General features: G+C 48.1%; 1 protein-coding gene across 3 annotated transcripts in view; it reads left to right on the forward strand.

Annotated features, from left to right (window-relative positions):
- The window catches only part of da (transcription factor daughterless), a 127,492-nt gene that overhangs the window by 91,318 nt on the left and 16,388 nt on the right, over positions 1–19,786 (forward strand). For 2 of the 3 annotated variants that reach the window (XM_084607250.1, XM_084607252.1), the window contains 5 exons: positions 8,227–8,314; positions 12,918–13,060; positions 14,975–15,379; positions 17,128–17,209; positions 18,122–18,201. In XM_084607250.1, the coding sequence (XP_084463376.1) occupies positions 8,227–8,314; positions 12,918–13,060; positions 14,975–15,379; positions 17,128–17,209; positions 18,122–18,201 (798 nt within the window). The remainder of the gene's footprint in view (positions 1–8,226; positions 8,315–12,917; positions 13,061–14,974; positions 15,380–17,127; positions 17,210–18,121; positions 18,202–19,786) is intronic. The other variant, XM_084607251.1, reaches the window with a different exon arrangement.

A 19,786-nucleotide genomic window follows, 5' to 3' on the forward strand; every position in this document is an offset into this window, starting at 1 on the left:
CGGACGCGAAGACCTCCCGTGCACGCACGGTGTTCGCTCGCGTCTCATCGGATTCGTTTTCTCGGTGTCCCGTTTCTGTGATGGTCTGTTTATTTGTACTTGTTTTCAGTGCGATCGCGGCGCTTTTGCAACTAGGTTCGATGACACGCGGACTGCCTTTTTGTGCGAATTCCCGCGTCGCCGTGTCCGGTATGGTGAGAGGGGTGTGGCGTCACTGCACGCTGACCCGCCGAGGATGAACAGGGAAACGTGTTTTCAACAGTCGTCGCCGATAAAAATTAAATGGGACGAATTCTTTCAGAGTAGCGGACATGCAACCCCACCCCCCGTCTCCCTCCCTCAACCGCGCTCTTCTCTTGGCTTATCCGTGTGCTGCTTTGTCCTTGATCTTCCCCGGCTTTCATGACGAACGAAATCTGCGAGCGGCATTGCTTGCTTAGCTGTCGATCATGTCGCCACGAGTTGCAGCTTGGAAGGGTAGAATGACACAGTGAAGAGTTAGGATAGCAGTCGTTCAATAGCGTGACCCCTGCTCGCTGTCTTGTGCCTTTTGGCAACTTTTTGTGTCCCGGTGCGCCTCTCTCTCTCTCTCTCTCTCTCTCTCTCTCTCTCTCTCTCTCTCTCTCTCTCTCTCTCTCTCTCTCTCTCTCTGCGCCTTCGGATGCTATTTTCGTTTGCCGGCGTCAAGGGCTCGTGTGGACGAAATGCAGTTCGTTGTTCCTAATGCGCTGAATTTTAAACGCGCAAGCTGTTGGCTTCGTCTAATCCAGGATGATTAATTGGCTGTTTATCTGGATTGCACCGACGGCAGTATATACACCAGCGCTGTAGCTCCTACACTCGCGCGCGCGTGGATGAAATGCCCCTGTGTTTTTTGCAAAGCCTTTTTTCATCTGTGCACCTGCAGGCGGCAGCTTATGAATAATTCTCTGCTGACAGTCGTCTATTCCGTTCTTCCTAGCTCCTTTTTTTTTTTCTTTTTTTTTTTTTTTTGCTCCACATGTGTCGAACGTGATCTGTCGCTCTGCGTACCTCATAACTTCGAGCTGTCGCCCCGTTCGTATGTAGGTCTCGGACTAATCGCCGAAGGTGGGACGTCTTTTTAATGGCCATGTATGTGAAATAACCGAGAGGACGAAGGCAGCGGAGCTTTCTAGTTTTCCGCTTTCATTTTTTTTTTTTTTTCTTCTCCCAGTTCGACCTCTTCTTGAACGACTGGCCCCTTCCTCCGTGACCCAACTCTTTCAAATGGCGAAACAATATGCGGTCCGAGCGCCGTTTTCGGGGGCAATGCGGAAATAATTGTCGATAAATTCACTTTAGGCGATGTAGGATACACGATGCTGGCCACACGGGAATCTTCTATCCTTCTATTTCTTCCTTTTTTCTCTATCTCTCTCTCAGGTGTTACCGAGCGTGGTCGAGTAAAAAAAAAAAAAGGAAACGTTTTAATGCGTATTCGCTCGAACATTGACGCCCCTAAAGGTCTGAATTATGAGTGAAGGTTACAGGGCCCGTAGCTCAGTGAAAGTTACAGGGCGAACTCTGCAAGCTTGTAGCGTTTGTTAAGAAATGGGAAGCGGTTTTAAAAGAAAACAGTCGGGCCACGATAAGTGTCATTGTTGAAACGAAGGCGAGGGAGGAAGGATAAAGCCAAAAGCGGCGCACGAAAAAAAAAATGAAAAAAGAAAAAAAACGCCACGCGTACGTTCGAGAGTCCGTTTTGAAAGAACAAGCGAACCAAAAGGAAGAAGATGAAAAGTTAGTGGAGACACATCGGCGTTGAGTCGGCACCGACTCGAGCACAAAGGAGAGAGCGCGCTCGCCGAAACCGCACTTTTGTGAGCGAACCATCGGAAAAGCGAGGCGAGCGTCGGAAGTGGCGGAAAAAGCCGCTTGGCTGGGATTGGGGATCGAATCAGGCGCAGCCAAAGGAGAAGGTGGAAGCCCCGCGGGCGGTCATTGGGTGCTCCAACGGTTGGTTCCTTGCTCTGTGTACTGTACTCTCTGCTTTTGCCTGAAAAGAATGTGTGCAGCAGCCTGGTCGTGGTTGGATCGCTGTGTGTACGCATTCTCGAAGCACTACGCCGAGTCCGGAGCGCTGCCGTAGCCTCTGCTATTCTGCTGGCGGCGGGCGACGAGGGATCGCTCGGAAAAAGTGTTGCGTCATGATTAGCATGCAGCGGTAGCTCATCTTGCTGCCGCTGCAACGCTGCACGGTATTTGCGCGAGGCATTGGTGTTACCTTTTTCTTTATTTTTTTTTTTTTCGCGCGATCGCGAACTCTGATGCGGTGGTCGTCTTTCGGCACTCGCGCGCTTTCTCCTTCCGCGCCAGTGAGGCTCCTTTTCTCTCCGCTTGTGGTGTGTGGGTGTTAGTTTTATGGTGATGACCGGAGCCCGGCCCGTTTTTGCGCCCGTTTTTCTCTCCGGAGCCTCCCTCCCCCGCACTTCGCTCCCTTTGTCTTTCCTCAACGTTGGTCGCGCCGTGTTTTCTCCAAAGCATGCGAGTCGGTCGGTTTCTCTCTCGTGGGGGCTTGCTTTCGTTTAGGAAGCGGCTGATTTTCTCGCGGCTCCCTAAAGGGCAGCCTCCTCATCTCGCCTGCCTCACTTTTTTTTTCTTTTTCTTTTTTTTTTACCCCTAGCGCTGTTCCAAGGCTGCCTGTTTGGTCAGCCATGTCCGTTTCGGCTTCGTGCGCTTGTGACTTCGGTTCTCCGCGCAGATTTTACTGAGCCCACTTGGCTGTGATCGCGGCGTTGATGTTGTCGCCTCTTCTGTTGTTCGTCCCGACTCCGCGGTCACCCCCTCCCTTGCCTCCCCATTTTTCGCTTTATTGGTGTTTTACTGGCTCGTATAGATTGTCGCATAAGTGTCTATTTTCGGTGTACTTGCGCGGGGCTGTTGTCAAGCGACCCCGTGTCCTGGCTCGGATCGGCTTCGTGGCTTGGGCCTCGACAGAATCCGCGGAGCGCCCAACTTCCGTACTTCTCGATTCCTTTAACGGGGTCGGCGTTGAAAACCCGCGGCGCCAGCGTTGAGCAGCAACCTGATTTTGCGTCTCTTCTATATCGCGCTTTTCTTCTCTGTTTTTTCATGCGTGCTCTTCCCCCCTTTTTTTTTTTCTTTTTTTTTTTTTATCAGCCCCCTTTCGGTCCGTTTTGTCGATGAGGGCGGCGGCTTCTTCTCGAGGGTCCCCGAGGAGCTACGTTGTGCCAAGTCGGGCCAGGGGTGCGTGCTTGCTCTAGGTTCTCGTGCGCCCAGAGAAGCTCGCTTCGATCGGACGCGTGCGAGGCCTCCCGGCGTCCCTGAAGCCGCGCCGAGAAGCTTCTTCCTTTGCCGAGGCCCGAAGAGGGAAGAAGCCAAGTCGGCGAACGGGGAAGACGGGGGAGAAAGAAAAAGGTGCCCGCGCACTTTGCGCCCCCCGCTGAATTGGAAATCGAATCCTTTCTTCGCGCGGGGCGGCCTCTCGGCCGAAGAGATCCCGGGCCCGGCGCATAACAAGCCGCCGCCACCGACGCGCGAGGGCCTTTGTTATGTTTCCTTTTTTTTTCCCCGCTTGATGTGTCCGGGCTCTTCTGTTTCGGGATGCGCGAGCCACTTCGTCTCGGCTCTCATAATCTACAGGGAGAGGCAGCGGAAATGCTCCCGGAGAATCCGAGGCATTTTTCTTTTCCTTTTCCTAATTTGCACCATAGTGCGTGACGTGCTTCTGCGGAACTGTGTGGTTGCGGTCGAGGCGAGGTTTCCCTTTCCAGGAGGGAATCTCGCACGCATGCTTTAAATGTTGGCCTGTCTCCCTCGGTGGCTCCTGGGTCGCTATGTCATTCATGCTTGGTCCGTAAGAATGACGAAATAAACTCGTACGTCGTTTCTAACCCCACCTTTTGAAATGGGCTGCCCTAAGTGTTGGGCTTAATTGAAACTACGTCTCGGCAAATATATTGCGCTTTATTTTCTGCCTCATGTGAGCCAAACATCATCCACACGTCACAGCGTCGAGGTAGAAATTCAGGACTGTTCAACTGTGGTAGGATTTGCTAATGTCTAACGCATCGTTTGCGCGAAAACACGCAGTTAGGTGTCCATAATCCAAATAGCCCGTCAGTGCCTCATCGCGGCTGCTGTTTATCGCCGAATGGGATGCTTTGCGCTACGTGCTATTTTCGTCGAAGACTGGCGTGTATTTTGGAAGAAATTGCAACTCGCTCCACATAGTCCAAATCTTGGGGATCGGAGAAAAAAGAAAAGCACGAGACCTCGAGGTAGGGCGTTTGTCAACTACCGCGATTCCAGGAACGCCGCGTTACTAGAGATTTAGCATACCGTTATCCGCGATCCGCCACCGTGGCCCTCTACCGCTCGTGGGCGCTGATTGGTTCCAATTCGGCAGGTATATGTGCCGACATCCAGTATGTGGCGCCATCTATCGGCATGAAATTGATCTGTGCATGCGCAGTGGAACGCGCGGTGGCTCTACTGAAAGGTTGCAGCGGAAAACAAATATAAACACGCGCTCGTTTCCGCTCCCTATTTGCGTGTAGTAGGGGTCGTTTACTGCGTCTCTTTGCAGCAGCAGCAGCAGTTCGCTCCTTACCCGTGCCATTTTGATGCCGTCAACTTGTAAAGATGGCGATGTGTATGTGAGTGCGCGCGCCCCGAATGAATCGCGGCGCAGCGTCGTCTGCGTGTCGCTTTCCGGCGCGGAGGAGCTGCGACAACAAAGCCTCCGCTCTGTTCCGCGTCGTCGTCTACGATTCCGGCGACGAGGAGAGAGCGGCGGCGCTCATCATCGCCGTGTCGTTTCGTTCGGAAGAGTCGTCACGTCGCTCGTTGTCGTCGCACCCGCTTGCTTTGCCCTGAGCTAGCGCCGCCGCGCTCTCGCAAGCTGGCTTAGCTGCCTCGATCGCGTCGCCTCTTTATTGCGTTTTTATTTATTTTTTTTTGTTATTACTATTTCTCTCTTTCCGCGGCACTCCGACTGTGCCGCGGCGGCCGTTGTTGGCGATTTTTGTCGAGTACGCTTTTCTCTCTCCTCTTTATATTTGCCGCTTTTCTCTCGGCGCATCCGCAGCAGCGGTCGTAGTGTTTCGGTTCTGCTTCGTTGCTCCCCGCGCCGGATTTGTCGCTCTCGGCCCGCGCGAGCCTTCTATATTTGTTTGTACTTTTTTAGTGTCTGAGCTCCGATTGACTTTTTCCTCCCTCTGCCAGCGGCGTTGGGAGAGAAGTTGAGCAAAGACTTTACGCACCATTCTCCCTTCCTCTGCGTCCCATGATGCGCCACTCTGCTTCAGCGTCGTTTGCCATTCGTATCTTTGTGTGTGTGTGTGTGTGTGTGTGTGTGTGTGTGTGTGTGTGTGTGTGTGTGTGTGTGTGTGTGTGTGTGTGTGTGTGTGTGTGTGTGTGTGTGTGTGTGTGTGTGTGTGTGTGTGTGTGTGTGTGTGTGTGTGTGTGTGTGTGTGCGTGTTTTCCCTGGCTGTCGCGCTCTGCCGACTAGCGACTCTCGCGGCGTTCTTAACGTTGCTCCTTAGTTTTGGCGCCAACACCGCGCGCGTGTGTAGTCTACTCACTTCGGGCGTAGGCAAACGAAAGCTTAGCAACCGTTTTACCATATCGCTCACATATTAGAAACGAGCCGGGACGAGGGCTCTTTTGGGACAGGTATTGTTTTCTCCAAGACCGGTCTGGCTCGCAACCGATGTTTCCGACAGTAATGGACGCATCCGCGCTGTTCGCTTTGGCAGAGCATTGGGTGAAGTCCAAATTCTGTCTAAACTGGCCATGCATTTGCAATTAAAAGAAGGAAGCTGCAATCGAATACAGCTCAAGTCTGCAGTAATCGCCCGACGCAGTTCTTTCGTCACAGAAAGTAGTCCCCCGTTACATGCATTTCATATTACCCGAAAAAAGAAAAAGAACCCATGGGATCATATTACAAGCCCAAGAATTTAGATGCCTCTCGCTTTTTCGGTACGGTCAAGGTACGGTCAACTGCAAAAATACGGTAATCTCAGCGGAGTAATACACACTCTGCATTCCATAACCCATCTTTGGCAACTGCTTCTTCGTTGCTTTGCGCGACGTAACGCGAGAACACGCGATATCATAAAGTTGTGGAGGAGATGCTAAGTCGGGTTATTCATTTGAGGTGGAAAAAGTGGAATAAAGAACAGCTTTCCAGTACTCTTGGATGGCGAGCCAAGCGCGGTACTTTTTATGTCGGATGGTCGCCTACAACCGGTAGCTGAATAACGTGGTGGCTTAGTACGTTAAGCAATGAGAGCATGTGATATATTAGAGACACAAACTAAGTTGTTGCTAAATAAGCGAGCAGATCGCATTTGCCCTTGGAACCGATAGTTTCGCCTAAATTAGTAATCGCTTTAGGACGCCGCCTCCAAAGAGGACTAGAAAAGGACATACAAATGCCCAGATACGTTCGACCGAGACGCTTGCAAAGTGGTACCTTTCGTCGCTTTTTCGGCTGCTTCGCTGTCGGGTGTTCATTTTCCTATGAAACGATGTGCGTAACTCTTTTGTAAGGCTGAGATGGTCGGCCTTCTTTTGCGGACTTCTCGCTCGATGCATATGTGGTCTGTGGTTTCATGTTTTATGCGGCGGGGGATATTGCCACTTGCGCGTTCAGGAAATTCGTAGCACACTCCAAGACAGCTGCTGGAGCTGGGGTGTACCCCTGGCCGTCTTTGTGATCCATCGTCGGGGGTGGGGAGAGGGTGTCTCCCCCCCTCCAAAAGGGACGAATAAGGGAGGACAGTGTTGCGTTTAACGCTGGGTGTCTCGCTCGCATGTGCTGCCGCTTCTGCACCCATGTGTACACATCTCCGGGAGCAGCAGGCGCGAAGGGGGTGTGAGGTACACAAAGGGCGTCCACTGTCGCTGCGCCGATGCCGCGTAGGTGCGCGTCGCCCCGCGGAACGTGCGCGAGCGCCGTTGTGTTTATTATACACAAATGGGCCGAGCCCACGGCTGAGTCCAGGGTTGCTTACGGCGCTCTCGGCACGCTCGGTCGTTCCGTGTATATTTTCCCAGGCGCGCTGCTCCGGAGCATCGCGTCTTTGCCGCCTCCAAGAACTCGGCGCTGCTCCTGCCACTTTTGGCGGCTTTGTTAGTGTCCTGGCGATCCCGTTTTTTTAGGTCGCAAGGGGGAGGGGGGAGGGGAGGGGGAATTCATTTTAATAACAACCTATATTTTTTTCTAATGTCGCCGACGAACCGAAGTGTGTATGTTTTTAAGTAATATACTGACGTTTTGTTTAGTCGGTAAAAGATTGTGTTAAAGATGAAAAAAAAAACAAAGGAAGTGGTGTGGGGGGTCGGACGCAAAAACCTTTGACAGACAACACATGCGCTGACTCACAACCGTACGTTTTCTCAAGAAATGCGGGAAGTCGTCTTACTTCAGAAAAAAAAAAAAAAAAAATGTAAGGGTGGCAACCAAGCTATGTTTTGTCATCCGCCGTGATCACTTAGCACTTTGGCTTTTGATAGTAGCTGTCTCCCATCGATTTTCTATGTATGCCTAGTGGATCTTAAATGTTCAAGGTCTGGGAGATGAGCCTGTGTCCTTCATGCCAAGCCTCATCTTGTCCACCTCATTGTTTGTCGGTATACTGCCCCTTTTCAACAGGGTGCCAGTATGGCCCCACTTGTCACCGCTGTGTTATTTGTCATCAGGGACCAGGCTCAGTATGATGTCAGCAGGATGAAATGTATTTACAGCTAGGACAGGGAGCTTTATGGTGGAGATCGTGCATGTATACATGGTTCCACTTGTCAGCACAGTGCTATGCCACTTGTCGTTAGGTTTCAACATGATGTCAGTGGGACGAAATATGTTTAGAGCTAAGCCAGGAAGGTGCATGGTGGTTGATGATGGACAGTCAAGTGTGTGTGCATCCATTTGACAGCAAGCAGCCATGACAAGTGGCACAGTGCTGTGCCACTTGTTACTGATCACTGTGATGTCAATGGGATGAAATGTATTTAGAGCTAGGCTAGAAAGCTCAACCAGTTGAGTGCATGTGCATCCACATGCTGCCAGTATGACCCCACTTGTCAGCACAGCGTGACGTTATGTCAGTGCCAATGTTCATTGTTTGTAATTGCGCACTGCATCCACCCATCTTTCTCTCTCTCTCTCTCTCTCTTTTTATTATGGCCGCGTTTTGCTTGGAGCTTCTCACTGATTCTCTCTTTTTCTCTTTACAGCCTTACGCATCAGAAGGATTTGACCAGGACTCCCCAAGGTACCCTTCTCCAAAGCCACCAGGCATTTATGGGGAGCCTTATTTTATTGGTGAGAAACCTCTTATTGCAGATTGCTTTCCATGCTTACAATCAGCCATTGTTCTGATGTCACCTACAAAGCTTGTGGAACTAAGAAAGTATCTCATATGTCTCTGTATTGAACACATCTCATCCTATACATGCCTTCTGCTTGGAGATAATGGTCTACATTGGATTTTCATTGTTCTCAAATTTTTTATAGAAATTTCTGACATTGCCATAAAAAAAAAAATGAAGATGCACATAGCATACTTGTGTTTGGCACATGATGGTCCCTGGCACATATAGATCACTGCTGGGGTTCATTGAGGCAAAAAAGCTTGGGAACCCCTGGACATTGGGATACATAGATCATCATGTGCTATTTGCCTGCGACTGCAGAGTAATTAATAAGTATATTTCTTTTTGAAGCTTTGATGTTTTCTTTTTCATGATTTGAACGATGGCTGCTGAATGTAGTTAATGTTTAGGTCATGTAAAGTAAGAAACAAACTAATATAATCACTGATACATAGTTTTAATTCACTGTGTAACTTATGTCTCACTTGACCTAAACACCAACTTGACATCACAACCATTGTTCGACTGATAAAACCAAAGCTGGAAAGCATCAAAAAGAAATTCGGATAGAAAGTTAGATGAATATGCTGAGCCTTGTATACTATTACCTAATGCATCATTTGGAAACAAGAAAACATGCGAGAAAAAATTGGGTGTCTTATAGAAGAGAATCCAGAGCTGTTCTCACGTGTGTCCATCTTCTGCCGACTGGCGCGCAACTGTGTGGCCGTTTCTTTGGGGACTTTAGGGCTTCGGTTGCTCCACGGCCTCACTTGTGTGATATCGATTTGCTTCTCTTCAGTGCTGTGAAAGATTGTCGAATGTAGCTCCACAGCACGGTTGTGCTCCAGCGAGTTTTTAGTGTTGTCCTAGACATAAATGGAAGCGTCAGATGCGAGAATCAATTTGATCTTGCTGCTATTTGTGTCGGCGTCACAACATGTGTTTGCGTTAATGATGCTCTGTTGGCATCTTGCAGCAGGAAAACCTCTTTTTACACGATTGCAGTACCAGTGGGCTCTTTACCCCTTCTTGCCAGTCGTAGCAGGCCCCACATATCGGGCTGTGTTGTCGCCTGCTGGATGGTGGGGCAGTCATAAACGAATCGTCGTTGCAATCTCACCTCAGTTGCAGGGCTAACAGAAGACTAACCTTTGTGTCAGTATTTATTTTTATATTAGTAATTATTTACAAACGTGCTGCTAGCCCGAGTCTCGGGCTTTAGGCAGGGGTAGTCGTACAATGCATACAGAGGATCGTAGCAAAAAGATAAGTAAATGCATGGAAACATAATTAATCATCATAAAACCACGTTAGGCCAAGGATAAGTGAATTAGTCTGCAGGAAAGAAAGAAAAAAATTTACAAAGAAATGTGCTGCACCAGAACTCAAAGGCAACCCAACTTGATGCCAATACCTGAGTACTAGTTGGTAAAAACAGTGCAGTAAACTTATTCGATGTTGTGCGGTGCGGAATGAAGATGCCCTTTTACACTGCACAACATTAGCAGTGTTTTACAGGAGTATATTCTTTAACCTTCTTAGGGTCATAGGAACGTGTTGTGTGCGGATTAGCGGTTTCAATTTAAAGTATTTGTCAATTCCCAATTGGTCATGGTAAAGTGAACAGAAGATTTTTATCCTTTCCTGGTAATGTCTCGAAGCCAGGCTTTCCAAGTTTGCATCAGGTAGGTTGGGGATGTGCAGCAGTTATAAGCATAATGAATGAACCTTACCAATTTAGGCTATACTTTTTCTAGTTTGGTGATGTTTGTTTGTAGGAACAGCAGTGTATTCAAATGTCAGTCTGATGCATGTTTTATATGGCAACAGTTAATGTCAAATATTGATTTCGCCAGTGTTCTTCTCAGGTAACAGAGTTTTTTTTCATGCCTTTCTTTCTTTCTTTTTTCAACATATCCTATGTGCTCGTTCGCTTATAATTATTAACCTTTTGACTGTTTTTGCCGTACGGGTACAGCATTTTAAAAAAATTCGACATTGGGGGTGAGTTTTTTTTTTTAATATTCAACAGCCAAAGGGTTAATTCAAGGTACATATAACTTGCTAGTATAGCTAAAGCATAGTTGCCAATGCAGTATGGTCAGTTTTAAAGGCTGCTTTTTGCGTGAAGCATTCATTTGGTTGATAAAACCAAAACCGAAACAGCACCGTGCAGAAATTCAAATGTAACATATTTAGCAGCCATAAGCAAACACCATGGGCTGATTCACGTCTAAGACATCATTTTAAGGAAGAAAATGTTTGAGCAAAAATTGATCTAGCAGATTTTGCACCCTACCATATTTTGCAGTCTGTAAGACATACTTCTCTTATTTAGAGCTACCTCTCAATTTTGAGACGCACTTCATTTTACCAAGGTTAGGGCAATGGAACTTGACTATACATGCTTGCACGAGCATTGCGATGTGCGTCTTGCCTGAAAGAAAACTTGTTGCATGCGAATGATAGAAAAAAAAAAAAAGAGGCAGCGCTTGCACTCGAAAATACTTTCGCATGGTGAGGGAATCAGCACTTTATTAGTATTCAAAGCTTAAGCTTCATCTTTGGATGTGTTACCAAAATAAGTTCACAGACTTCTCGCAGCAGTGCTGGGACATCCTCTTCACGTTCACAATCAATGCGCTCAGGCGCTCTAATGCACGCAGCAAAGCAAGTGGAAAACTAATGCAGTAGCCACCAAACAATGTTGTAAATCACAACTGGAAAAGTGAGTCGACTTGCCTTGGCAGTGTGCAAAGGCCGAAGAGCATGGATGTTGCCATCTTTTGTCATTTTATATTACGGATGCTAGGAGAAGTCGCTACCACCACCATTCAACGATACAGTTCACCAGTGAATGTTGTGCAAAACACACGCACACATAAGGCACTCTGCACATTTGTATATGACGCACTACCAAAATTTTTGTGAAAAAAAAAAAAAGTCTTATAGACCAGAAAATGCAGTACTTATGATGACTTGCTTTGTCTTTCTAAAGCTGAGCTGTGGATTTTGCATTAGCATGTTTCAATTCTCTGTTCACTACATTTTTAAAAAATAATTACAGCATTCCCTTATGTTGTGCGTGCCAATGTGCCAGGGGAAAAAAGCGGAGGCATTGATTGGTTATCATGAATTCACGATTAATCCTATTTCACAGAGGCAGCTGCTAAGCACACACACAGTTTCATACTGGGACATTCACCAGGAACTCATCAAATAGATGTGGCCGATGCCTTTGGCGTCGAGGCTTTCTTTGAGGAGTGTTTGCTGCTTTCTTTTATTTCCGTCTGAGTGTAGCACATTCGATAGGGAGCAGCAATTTTCTTATGGCGAATTCGAGTGGGAGAGCAGGCGCACTCGAGAGCACTTCGAAAGTGCTCTCAGACAATCCCGACTCCCGACTGCTTCCTCGTCTAAAGCGAGTGTAGAGGAAGTCACATGGCATAAAGCGTCATACCCACGCCATCTCTTTTTTTTCTTCTTTTTTTCTCTTGAGTCGGCGACGCTCAAAATGGCGGCTGCAAAGCGTCGGCGCTCGGTGAGCGGAAAGCATTGTTCAGGGGCTGTATGCATGTTTGAGAGTCGCTGCTGGCGTCAAAAGGGCCAAAGGAGGCAGATAGCGGCACTGTGAAAACAAAGGCATACAAAAAAAGCGGTTCTACACGGAGTGTTGTTGGACTCTCCTCGGATTGCAACTGCCGCCACTGCGGGCAAGCGGAGAATGGTCATGGCGCACATGGTCATGGCGCACTGCTCTTGACACGCAGAGAGCGTTCCCTTGGGAGGACAGTTACACCCTCGCTCGGTGTGCTCCTGTACTGCTCTGTACTGCTCGGTGCCTCTGCTCTCGTCCCCCTAACTTAATGCGCCATTAGAAGGTTAACCCACTGAAAGAGTGTTCTCTGCTCCTTCAGCTCATTTCTTGTGGTTGAAGCATGAATACTGCATATAACAGTCAGCTTTTTGCTGACACCATGATTCTGCTCATGATAAACAAGTCTTTCCATGCCAACTGTAGATCTTCACCAGATGTGATTGAAAAGCATTGAAATTGTGGTTAGCTTTCATGATAAAGTTTGCCATTACATAATCTTTAGACACAATTTCTCTGGTTTGTGCCAATTTAAAGAAACTGGGAGAAAGTCTGCGGTTACTGAAAGCAGGCTGCTTGTATGTAGCTGCCAGACTGAGAGAGCACCGTTTTGATCCTTGGTTGCTGTGAGTGATAACTAAAGTTGAGGTGTCATAGAGCTTTTTTTTTATGTGACTCATTCTGTGCTCGCCTGTGGAGGAGAGAGAGAGCTGAAGTGGGAGCAGGAGCACAGGGCCGATGTCTACAAAGGTCCAGCCATGAAACACACTTCAATGCTTCATTTAGCATAAAATGAAATATTTCAGCCAGATGAAGACTTCTTAATTCAATCACAGAAATTTACACCAACTGTTGCACAGTTAATAGAACATTGCCGAGTGTCATGACGTGGGCTTTGAACCGTGCGAAACAGCAAACTGACTGAGCGTTTTGACGGGCCACCCTGTTTTTGCAGATGGGGGCCATGGCGGAGGCGACCCTTGGTCCTCAAACCAAAGCCTGCAACCTTCATCATACTCCTACCTGGGAAACCAGACCTCGCACCTGCCATCTACATCGTCTGCCTTCTCCTCCATGCACCTCCCTCCCGAGTCAATGGTGAGTCTTTTGCCAGCCCAGTTTTCAGAGGGCCTGCGGCCATCTTGGAAGTCTCATGTTGTCGGGAAACAATCTTTCTGGCTACTCTGGTGGCACTCTACAGCTGTGCTCTTGTTACTTTAAACGTCTAGTCTTTTCTTTTCTTTGTCTTCGTGTTTGCCTATGACATGGGGGGTTATCTTTTATTTTGTGTCATATTTGCTCATGCTCAGCAAGCATAAACGATGGCTGCTGCTTTCCTTCTTTTTACGTTGCTAAAGCAGCAGCAGGATTCACATTTCAAGAGTGCCTTGGCAGTGCAGAGTGGAATCCTAGCCATGTAGTCGTGAGGAGCTGCAGGTGTAGTCTGAGAACAGGAAAAAAAGATAGAATGAAGTCATATGAGACAACTGTTAAGGCCCCAAAATAGTCCGACGTAACGCACGCGCGCGCACGTTGGCCTCCGCGACGTTACGTCGGCGAAAAACCGAGGTCTATAGTCCAACGTCACGGCGTGATGGACGTAGCGAGCGCGAGCCGACGCGGCCTAACGTCGCCGACGTGCAAATAGAATCTCGCCTATTTCTCGTCGACCGCGTCAGCCGCGTCGGCCACGCATCCCAGCATTCCTCACGCGCAGTGAAGATGGCGGCTTGCATGTAGACAGCGACCGCGCGCGCATTTCAGACACTGTTGCGGAAAAGCTGCTAGAAGGCATTCAAGGGCAGCCCTCGGCCTATGATACCAAGCGGATTGACTACAGAGACGTTCAGAGGAAAGAAAAATTCCTGGGATGCAAACTGTCAGTAGAGCGGCCGGGCACAGCTGTGAGTTCTTCGCTGCGGTGCGTGTGCCATACACGTTTTAATGCATTGCTCTAGGAGGTGTAACGATGGTGTTGTTTCACTTATCTGCAGTACATTCAGTGGAAGAATACTAAAATCTGCGGAAGCGGCTTCGCATAGAGTTGTGACCTGTACACGCCGGAATCGAAGGCCGTACTCGATTTGGCCACACGGAACGTCAGCGGCTCAACAGCCAGGGAATTCGCGAAATTTATGGAATTCTACAGAAACTGCGGCTGGCCGAAAAAGTGATCCTCATTACTGTGTAATGTATAACTCTTCTCTATTCGTACAGATACCTAAATTATGATTAGTTTTCAGTAAAACACGCACGTACACAATCATCATTCCGTCTGTAGCCGTCGTCGACGCGGGCTGAGACCGTTGCTGGGCTGGACGTCTCCACGGCTGACTGTACATGCTTTGTGCCATTTGAACATTCGCAGTAAACACACCGCATCATTGCCTTGATCACAACAATAATTAGTGCCTCGATAGGCAGCCAGTTCGTCCCTGTAGGTGACCTGTCGTCTGCTCGAAAATGCACACCGAAAACGTACCGGCCCCCGAGGTCGTCTTGTGCGCATGCGCGACGCGGCACCGGGCACGCCAGCCGCGCCAGACTGTAGAAGCGGCAGTTTTTTGACGCACCCGTCGTAGCCGACGTCGCCGACTCAGCGAGTCGCGTCGAAAACGTCGGACTATATTGGGGCCTTTAGAGCTTAAAAACACAGACACCAGCTTAGTGTATTGAGAAGACAAGAGCTGTTTAAACCCTGGCCACTAATCCGATGATGTCCAGTAGAAGTTAATTTTCTTGAGATATAATGTGGCTTTTGATAGAAGCGGGTTGACGATGTGTGAAGAAGCATATGATGGCCTAAACTACAAACAGCCTTATCTGAAATACACAATGAATGGTTGCGAGGTCTCCAAGAAGGAGCCTCTATGGCTATATGAGTATGCATATTGTTTGGCCTGTTCACAGAATTCTTTTTTTTTTTTTTAGTACAGTTGCTTTCTTACTCTACAGAGCTCAGATTTCATGCGGGCAGTGTGCAGACTGAGACAGCGGCTTTGCGGTATGCAGGCATATGGTGCAGTGTCTCCAGGCCAGGAGCCCACCGGCCTGATGCCCACCAGCCTGCCCCCTATGTCGAGCTTCCGCGGGGCTGGTGCCTCCCCGCTCTACTCTTCACAGCAGAACAACGGCAGCAGCGGTGCCACCGGCAGTACGGCGGTTGCTGCAGCGGGCAGCACGAACAGTGGCACCGTGGCGCCTGCGGCAGCACCGACGCCCACGGCAGGCAGTGCTGTCAGCGGAAGCACCACAGTAGGCAGCACCAACCAAGGATCCTCTCCCGGCCCCACGACGGCGGACGCCTTGTCGTCTCGGACATCAGGTGGACCTGCTGCAACCTCCGCCAACTCCTCCGCACACCCTCCGTCGGCTTCCTCGCAGACGGGGGACACCCTGGGCAAGGCACTCGCATCGGTCAGCCCCACACTTTCCTTGGCTTCAATTCCTCAGCAGCGTTTCTGCATCTCAGTGATTCTTGCTTTCGATGATGAAATGCTGCCACTTGTAATATTAAGTGACAGCTTTCTGTCGTTTTGCATCTATAGGGTTTGCTTAGAAAATTCCTTAAATCAACTCAATTTTTGCAGGAAAGTTATTAATCAGCTGTGTTGAGACTTTTCTGCAGAGAAAAGGAGTGTAACAAAGAAGCACAGCTGCAGCAGCTTATACAGGATTACATCAATAGCATTGACTGTGTTGTGGCAGAATTTATTTGCTTGGCACTTGTCTCCCACTGCAAGGTGCCTGGGGGAAAAAAAAAAAAAAAAAGAAAGAAAAAAAAAACAGCGCATCGTTGAGACATGGACAGAGCTTGGAAGATAGGATGACACAGCACTGACTTCAACTGATCTTTTATTTATTTTTTTTTTTTTCGGAGCTCTAACAAATTTGGAATTGATGCTATTTGGCCCAGCTGCAGTTAGCTCTTCTGGCCTTGGTTATATTTCATCCCTCTCCTTTTAATGGCCTTTTTGGCTCTTTTATTGCATTTGGTTTGCATGTTGTCATGCATAATGTTATTTGTTACTCGTTTACTGTCTATCGGTTTCATTTATCACTTCCATTTTTGTTCGTTCCCTGGTACAACATTGTTATCACATGTCTTTTTCACCTTTGTTATCTTTTTGTCGCGTGCAAACTCAGCAGCTTTTCTCCACGTTTTCCCTCCCACTTTTCTCCTCTCTCTATATATATATATTTATATTTATATTGTGTTGCTCTGCAATAAAAGAACCAGTTGAAGTCGGCGACCTGTTGCCCTATATTCCTTTGTCAGTGCCTTAATGTTCTATTGTTTGTTTTTTTTTTTTCAGTGTGAATGACCAGTTAACTGACTTGTGTCAGGCCATCTGCTTTTGGTGTTTCATGCCTACATTCACTGTTAGTGTTGCGTTGGCCCTTTTCTAGTCTTTGCATCAGCGCGCACACAGTGCTTGTATATGTGTTGCCCCAAGGTAGCAAGTGTATGAACATGCTCTATTCATCTCTGCCAACTCGCCCGATTCCCTCGGGGAATCTTGACTGCACTTTCTTATTGTACCAGAACGGCCCCGTATTTCCTGAAAAATTGTCTCTGAGTGTGCAAAAAACTCCTGGCAGAGCTTGCATCCACGTTGCAGTCGCCAGCATTATCATCAACGGCTGCACCAATGCTATCAGCCCCATTAGATAAGAAGCCCGTAAAAGCTAAACCAAGCGAAGTTGGTTGTGGCTTGTTTACTGGCACAGCATTCTAGAAGGGTTTGCAGTGGCAAAATCTGCGTTTTCTCTATGAGGCTCCCAAAGCAGTGGCTAGGGCGTTGGCATACATCACAAGGGCCCTGCTGTGAAAGGAGTATTTCGGCTTTGCAACTCCTCATATAATTTTAAAGCTTGAGCGAATGCAGCCACTCCTCCTCTGCAAGTTGGGTGCACAGCTGTTACACAGACGCAGCCATTTACATGCATGTATACACTAGCTCTCGTGGTTGATTGGCCACTGGAGCTCTTAATGCTGTCATAGCAGGGAAAGGCCTGCAAGAATAATGCCACTATTTTTTTATTATCGAATGCCCCTTTCGAGCGTGTGTTTTTCGCAGACTCATTTGTGCCGTGTTTTCAGACTCATGATGGAACGACATCTTACACGTCCAATGTCTTTTCTTTTTTTTTTCGGCATTTAGCAGATATATTCAGCCGAACACCCAGGGAGCAGTTTTTCATCGACGTCTTCCACACCTGTCAGTTCTCCTCCTCCCCTTTGTGGTCAGTATACCACTTCTAAGCTCGAACTGCTAGCTGGTGACTTGTCACTGGTGTTTGGTGCTAGATAGATGCAACTTCCAGGAAAAGGGTTGTCTACTTAAGGAACCATGTTTAGACCCGCGTGTATGGAATTTTACATGTTATCAGGTGCTCATGTACCGAGGCTGCTGAAAATGTACGAAAACATGGCAATCCAGAGTGCCTATTCAGTGCCTTGTTACACGGAGATCCCTGCTTAGAAAACATGGGTGCAGGCTAAATGAGTTGCAGGTGGTATTTTGCTTTGCCATATATTGCATATGTACTGGAATGCCTGTACTAAGAGAGCAGGAAACAGGGCCAGTAGTAACAGTACTAACAGTAACAGTAATAGTAATAGTAGCAGTAAGGAGACTGAGTGGCTGTGGGCCAAATTGGCATATATAGTTTACAGTCACAGTACGTAGGGGATACGCTGTGTGTTTCAGGAAAGGGAATGTGCAAACCGCATCTGCGTCATCTAGTATTAGTAGCAGCTTCCTTCGTCATTTTCAACGGGAAATTCTTACTCAGAGTGGCTTCAAACAAGTTTTGCCGTCAGCGTGCTTTTTGGATCAGCAGAACTATTGGTGCGAGGGAGTCTTCATTGAGTTAACCCGAAGGGGAAAACATTGTGTTTATACCGACTTCCTCTTTTCATCCTGCTTACTCCTGCTTTTGAGCAGCAACAAAGTTTTCTTCACAAAACAGGGATTCATTTACCCGACACTTTCCGTTTGTTGGCTGTTGCTTTTCCGTTAGGCTTTCAGCTCACACTGAGGTGTAGTCATTGCGAGCGCCGTATATTTTTTTTATCTTGCACGTACAAATGCTTCAGGGATCTGTTATGTCATCTGATTTTTTTTCTCATGTCCTTCACTCGCTTGTTTACAGCGGTATCTCAATGGCCAAGGAATAATGCGCAGTCGGGCCAACCTCCGTCTGGTTTCCAGGAAGCCACAATGCACCAGCTGGTAAGGCTGCAGCACCTGCTTTCGTAAAATTATGCCGGCAGAATGTTCTACTTCTCGATTTGCAAATTTATTCTCGACTTCTTACGCAGGGATAGAAACCAGGGTGTCTAGCAGCCTGGGAATTGTCAGGGAAATTTCAAGCACTGGGAAAAATTAGGGAAATGTCAGGGAAACCATCAAAAATTTTGCCAAGTCAGGGAAAATGGGACGATATATTCTGCAGTGAATTTTAATTTTTTTTGTGCTAAGCGCGCGGTCACGCTGCAAAGAGAGATATATTACTTCGACGCTAACGCATCCGGTGTGGAGCCAAAGAGGCCCGAGCCCCACCATGACAAACTTTTGTGTGGCCCTGAAAAGGTCCATTTTGTGACACTCCAACGGTTGACCACTCACGTCTTCACGATCTCGCCACAGGTTCCGCGTTTCTTGTGCACGATAAAATTGCTTAACACTTTCGTGTCCACAATCACGGAACTCGGTACTGGCGTCGAATTCCACGCTGATGGCGAGGTGAAAGTCGTGTTGGGTCTCTGACTTCCCTGACAGAACGGATTTTGCACCGACCACTCAACATATTGCGCCGGCTCCGCCATAGAGTAGTACGCGGCGGCGGCGTCCGTGTACCATGATCCGGGATGCAATTCACGCTGTAATTTGAACCCGTGATGTCGTCATCCGGCAGCGTGGTTGATGTTGCCTGCTCACTAATAACTCTGCATCTGCTGTAACGCAGGTTCCGGCGGCACGCTTGTGGCCGGCGTCATCTGGTTTTTGTTCCACGCCTGTTTCTTACTGCTTCCAAAGGCTCGTTGCGTGCATGGTTACTATCTACTGTTTTCGGGCATCTCGATTGCAAGGAAAAGTTGCACAAAGCGGTGCGTCGAGAAACACGAGCACAGACGCAGATGCACACGAAGCAGCAGTGACGGTGGCGAACAGAAAACGGAAAGAAAAAGAGTATGACGCGCCGGTCACGTCAGCCAATGGGAGACTCTGAACAGAGTGCTTGTGTGCGAGCTAATCAGAGACCATAGACGGCCTTCGGAAAACCGGCGTGCACCCAGTTCACCTGAGCGAAACCATTTTGAGATGGCGCCAATTCCGCACAAAGCTAACAGCTTCAAACCAAGCCCAAGATGGCGGCAATCGGCCAGCTACAACGCCCGTGGTAGAGCACTATACCCGCGGCGCGTGCGGGAATTTCGTAGTGGCTGTGACATTTTGAAAGCCGATTTTATCGCATTTGCTTACCAAATTCAGCGTAAATAATTACAGTGCAGGTGCTCGAAAGGATAAACGTTCTGAAAGTGAGTTTGTCTTAAAATCGATTTTTGACCATTTTTGGCGGTTCTAAAACTCGCGTTCGCCTTAAATCTACGGCTGTTATCTTTAAGAATTTTCTCTACTGCAAGTCATCAATAATTTTGTTTTCTAGGTGATTGCGCATTTATCAACAATCTGAAAGTTTCCGACTTAGACGCAGTTTCCTTTAATGTGCACGGGTGCTGCCACTATTATGCATCTAGGGTGCCTTGCATCGATGCACCCTATATACAACCAAATTTTGACAAATAAAAAACAT

Source organism: Amblyomma maculatum, chromosome 6, assembly GCF_055883805.1.
Source record: "Amblyomma maculatum isolate TAMU_Amacu chromosome 6, ASM5588380v1, whole genome shotgun sequence".
NCBI classification, from domain to species: Eukaryota; Metazoa; Arthropoda; class Arachnida; order Ixodida; family Ixodidae; genus Amblyomma; species Amblyomma maculatum.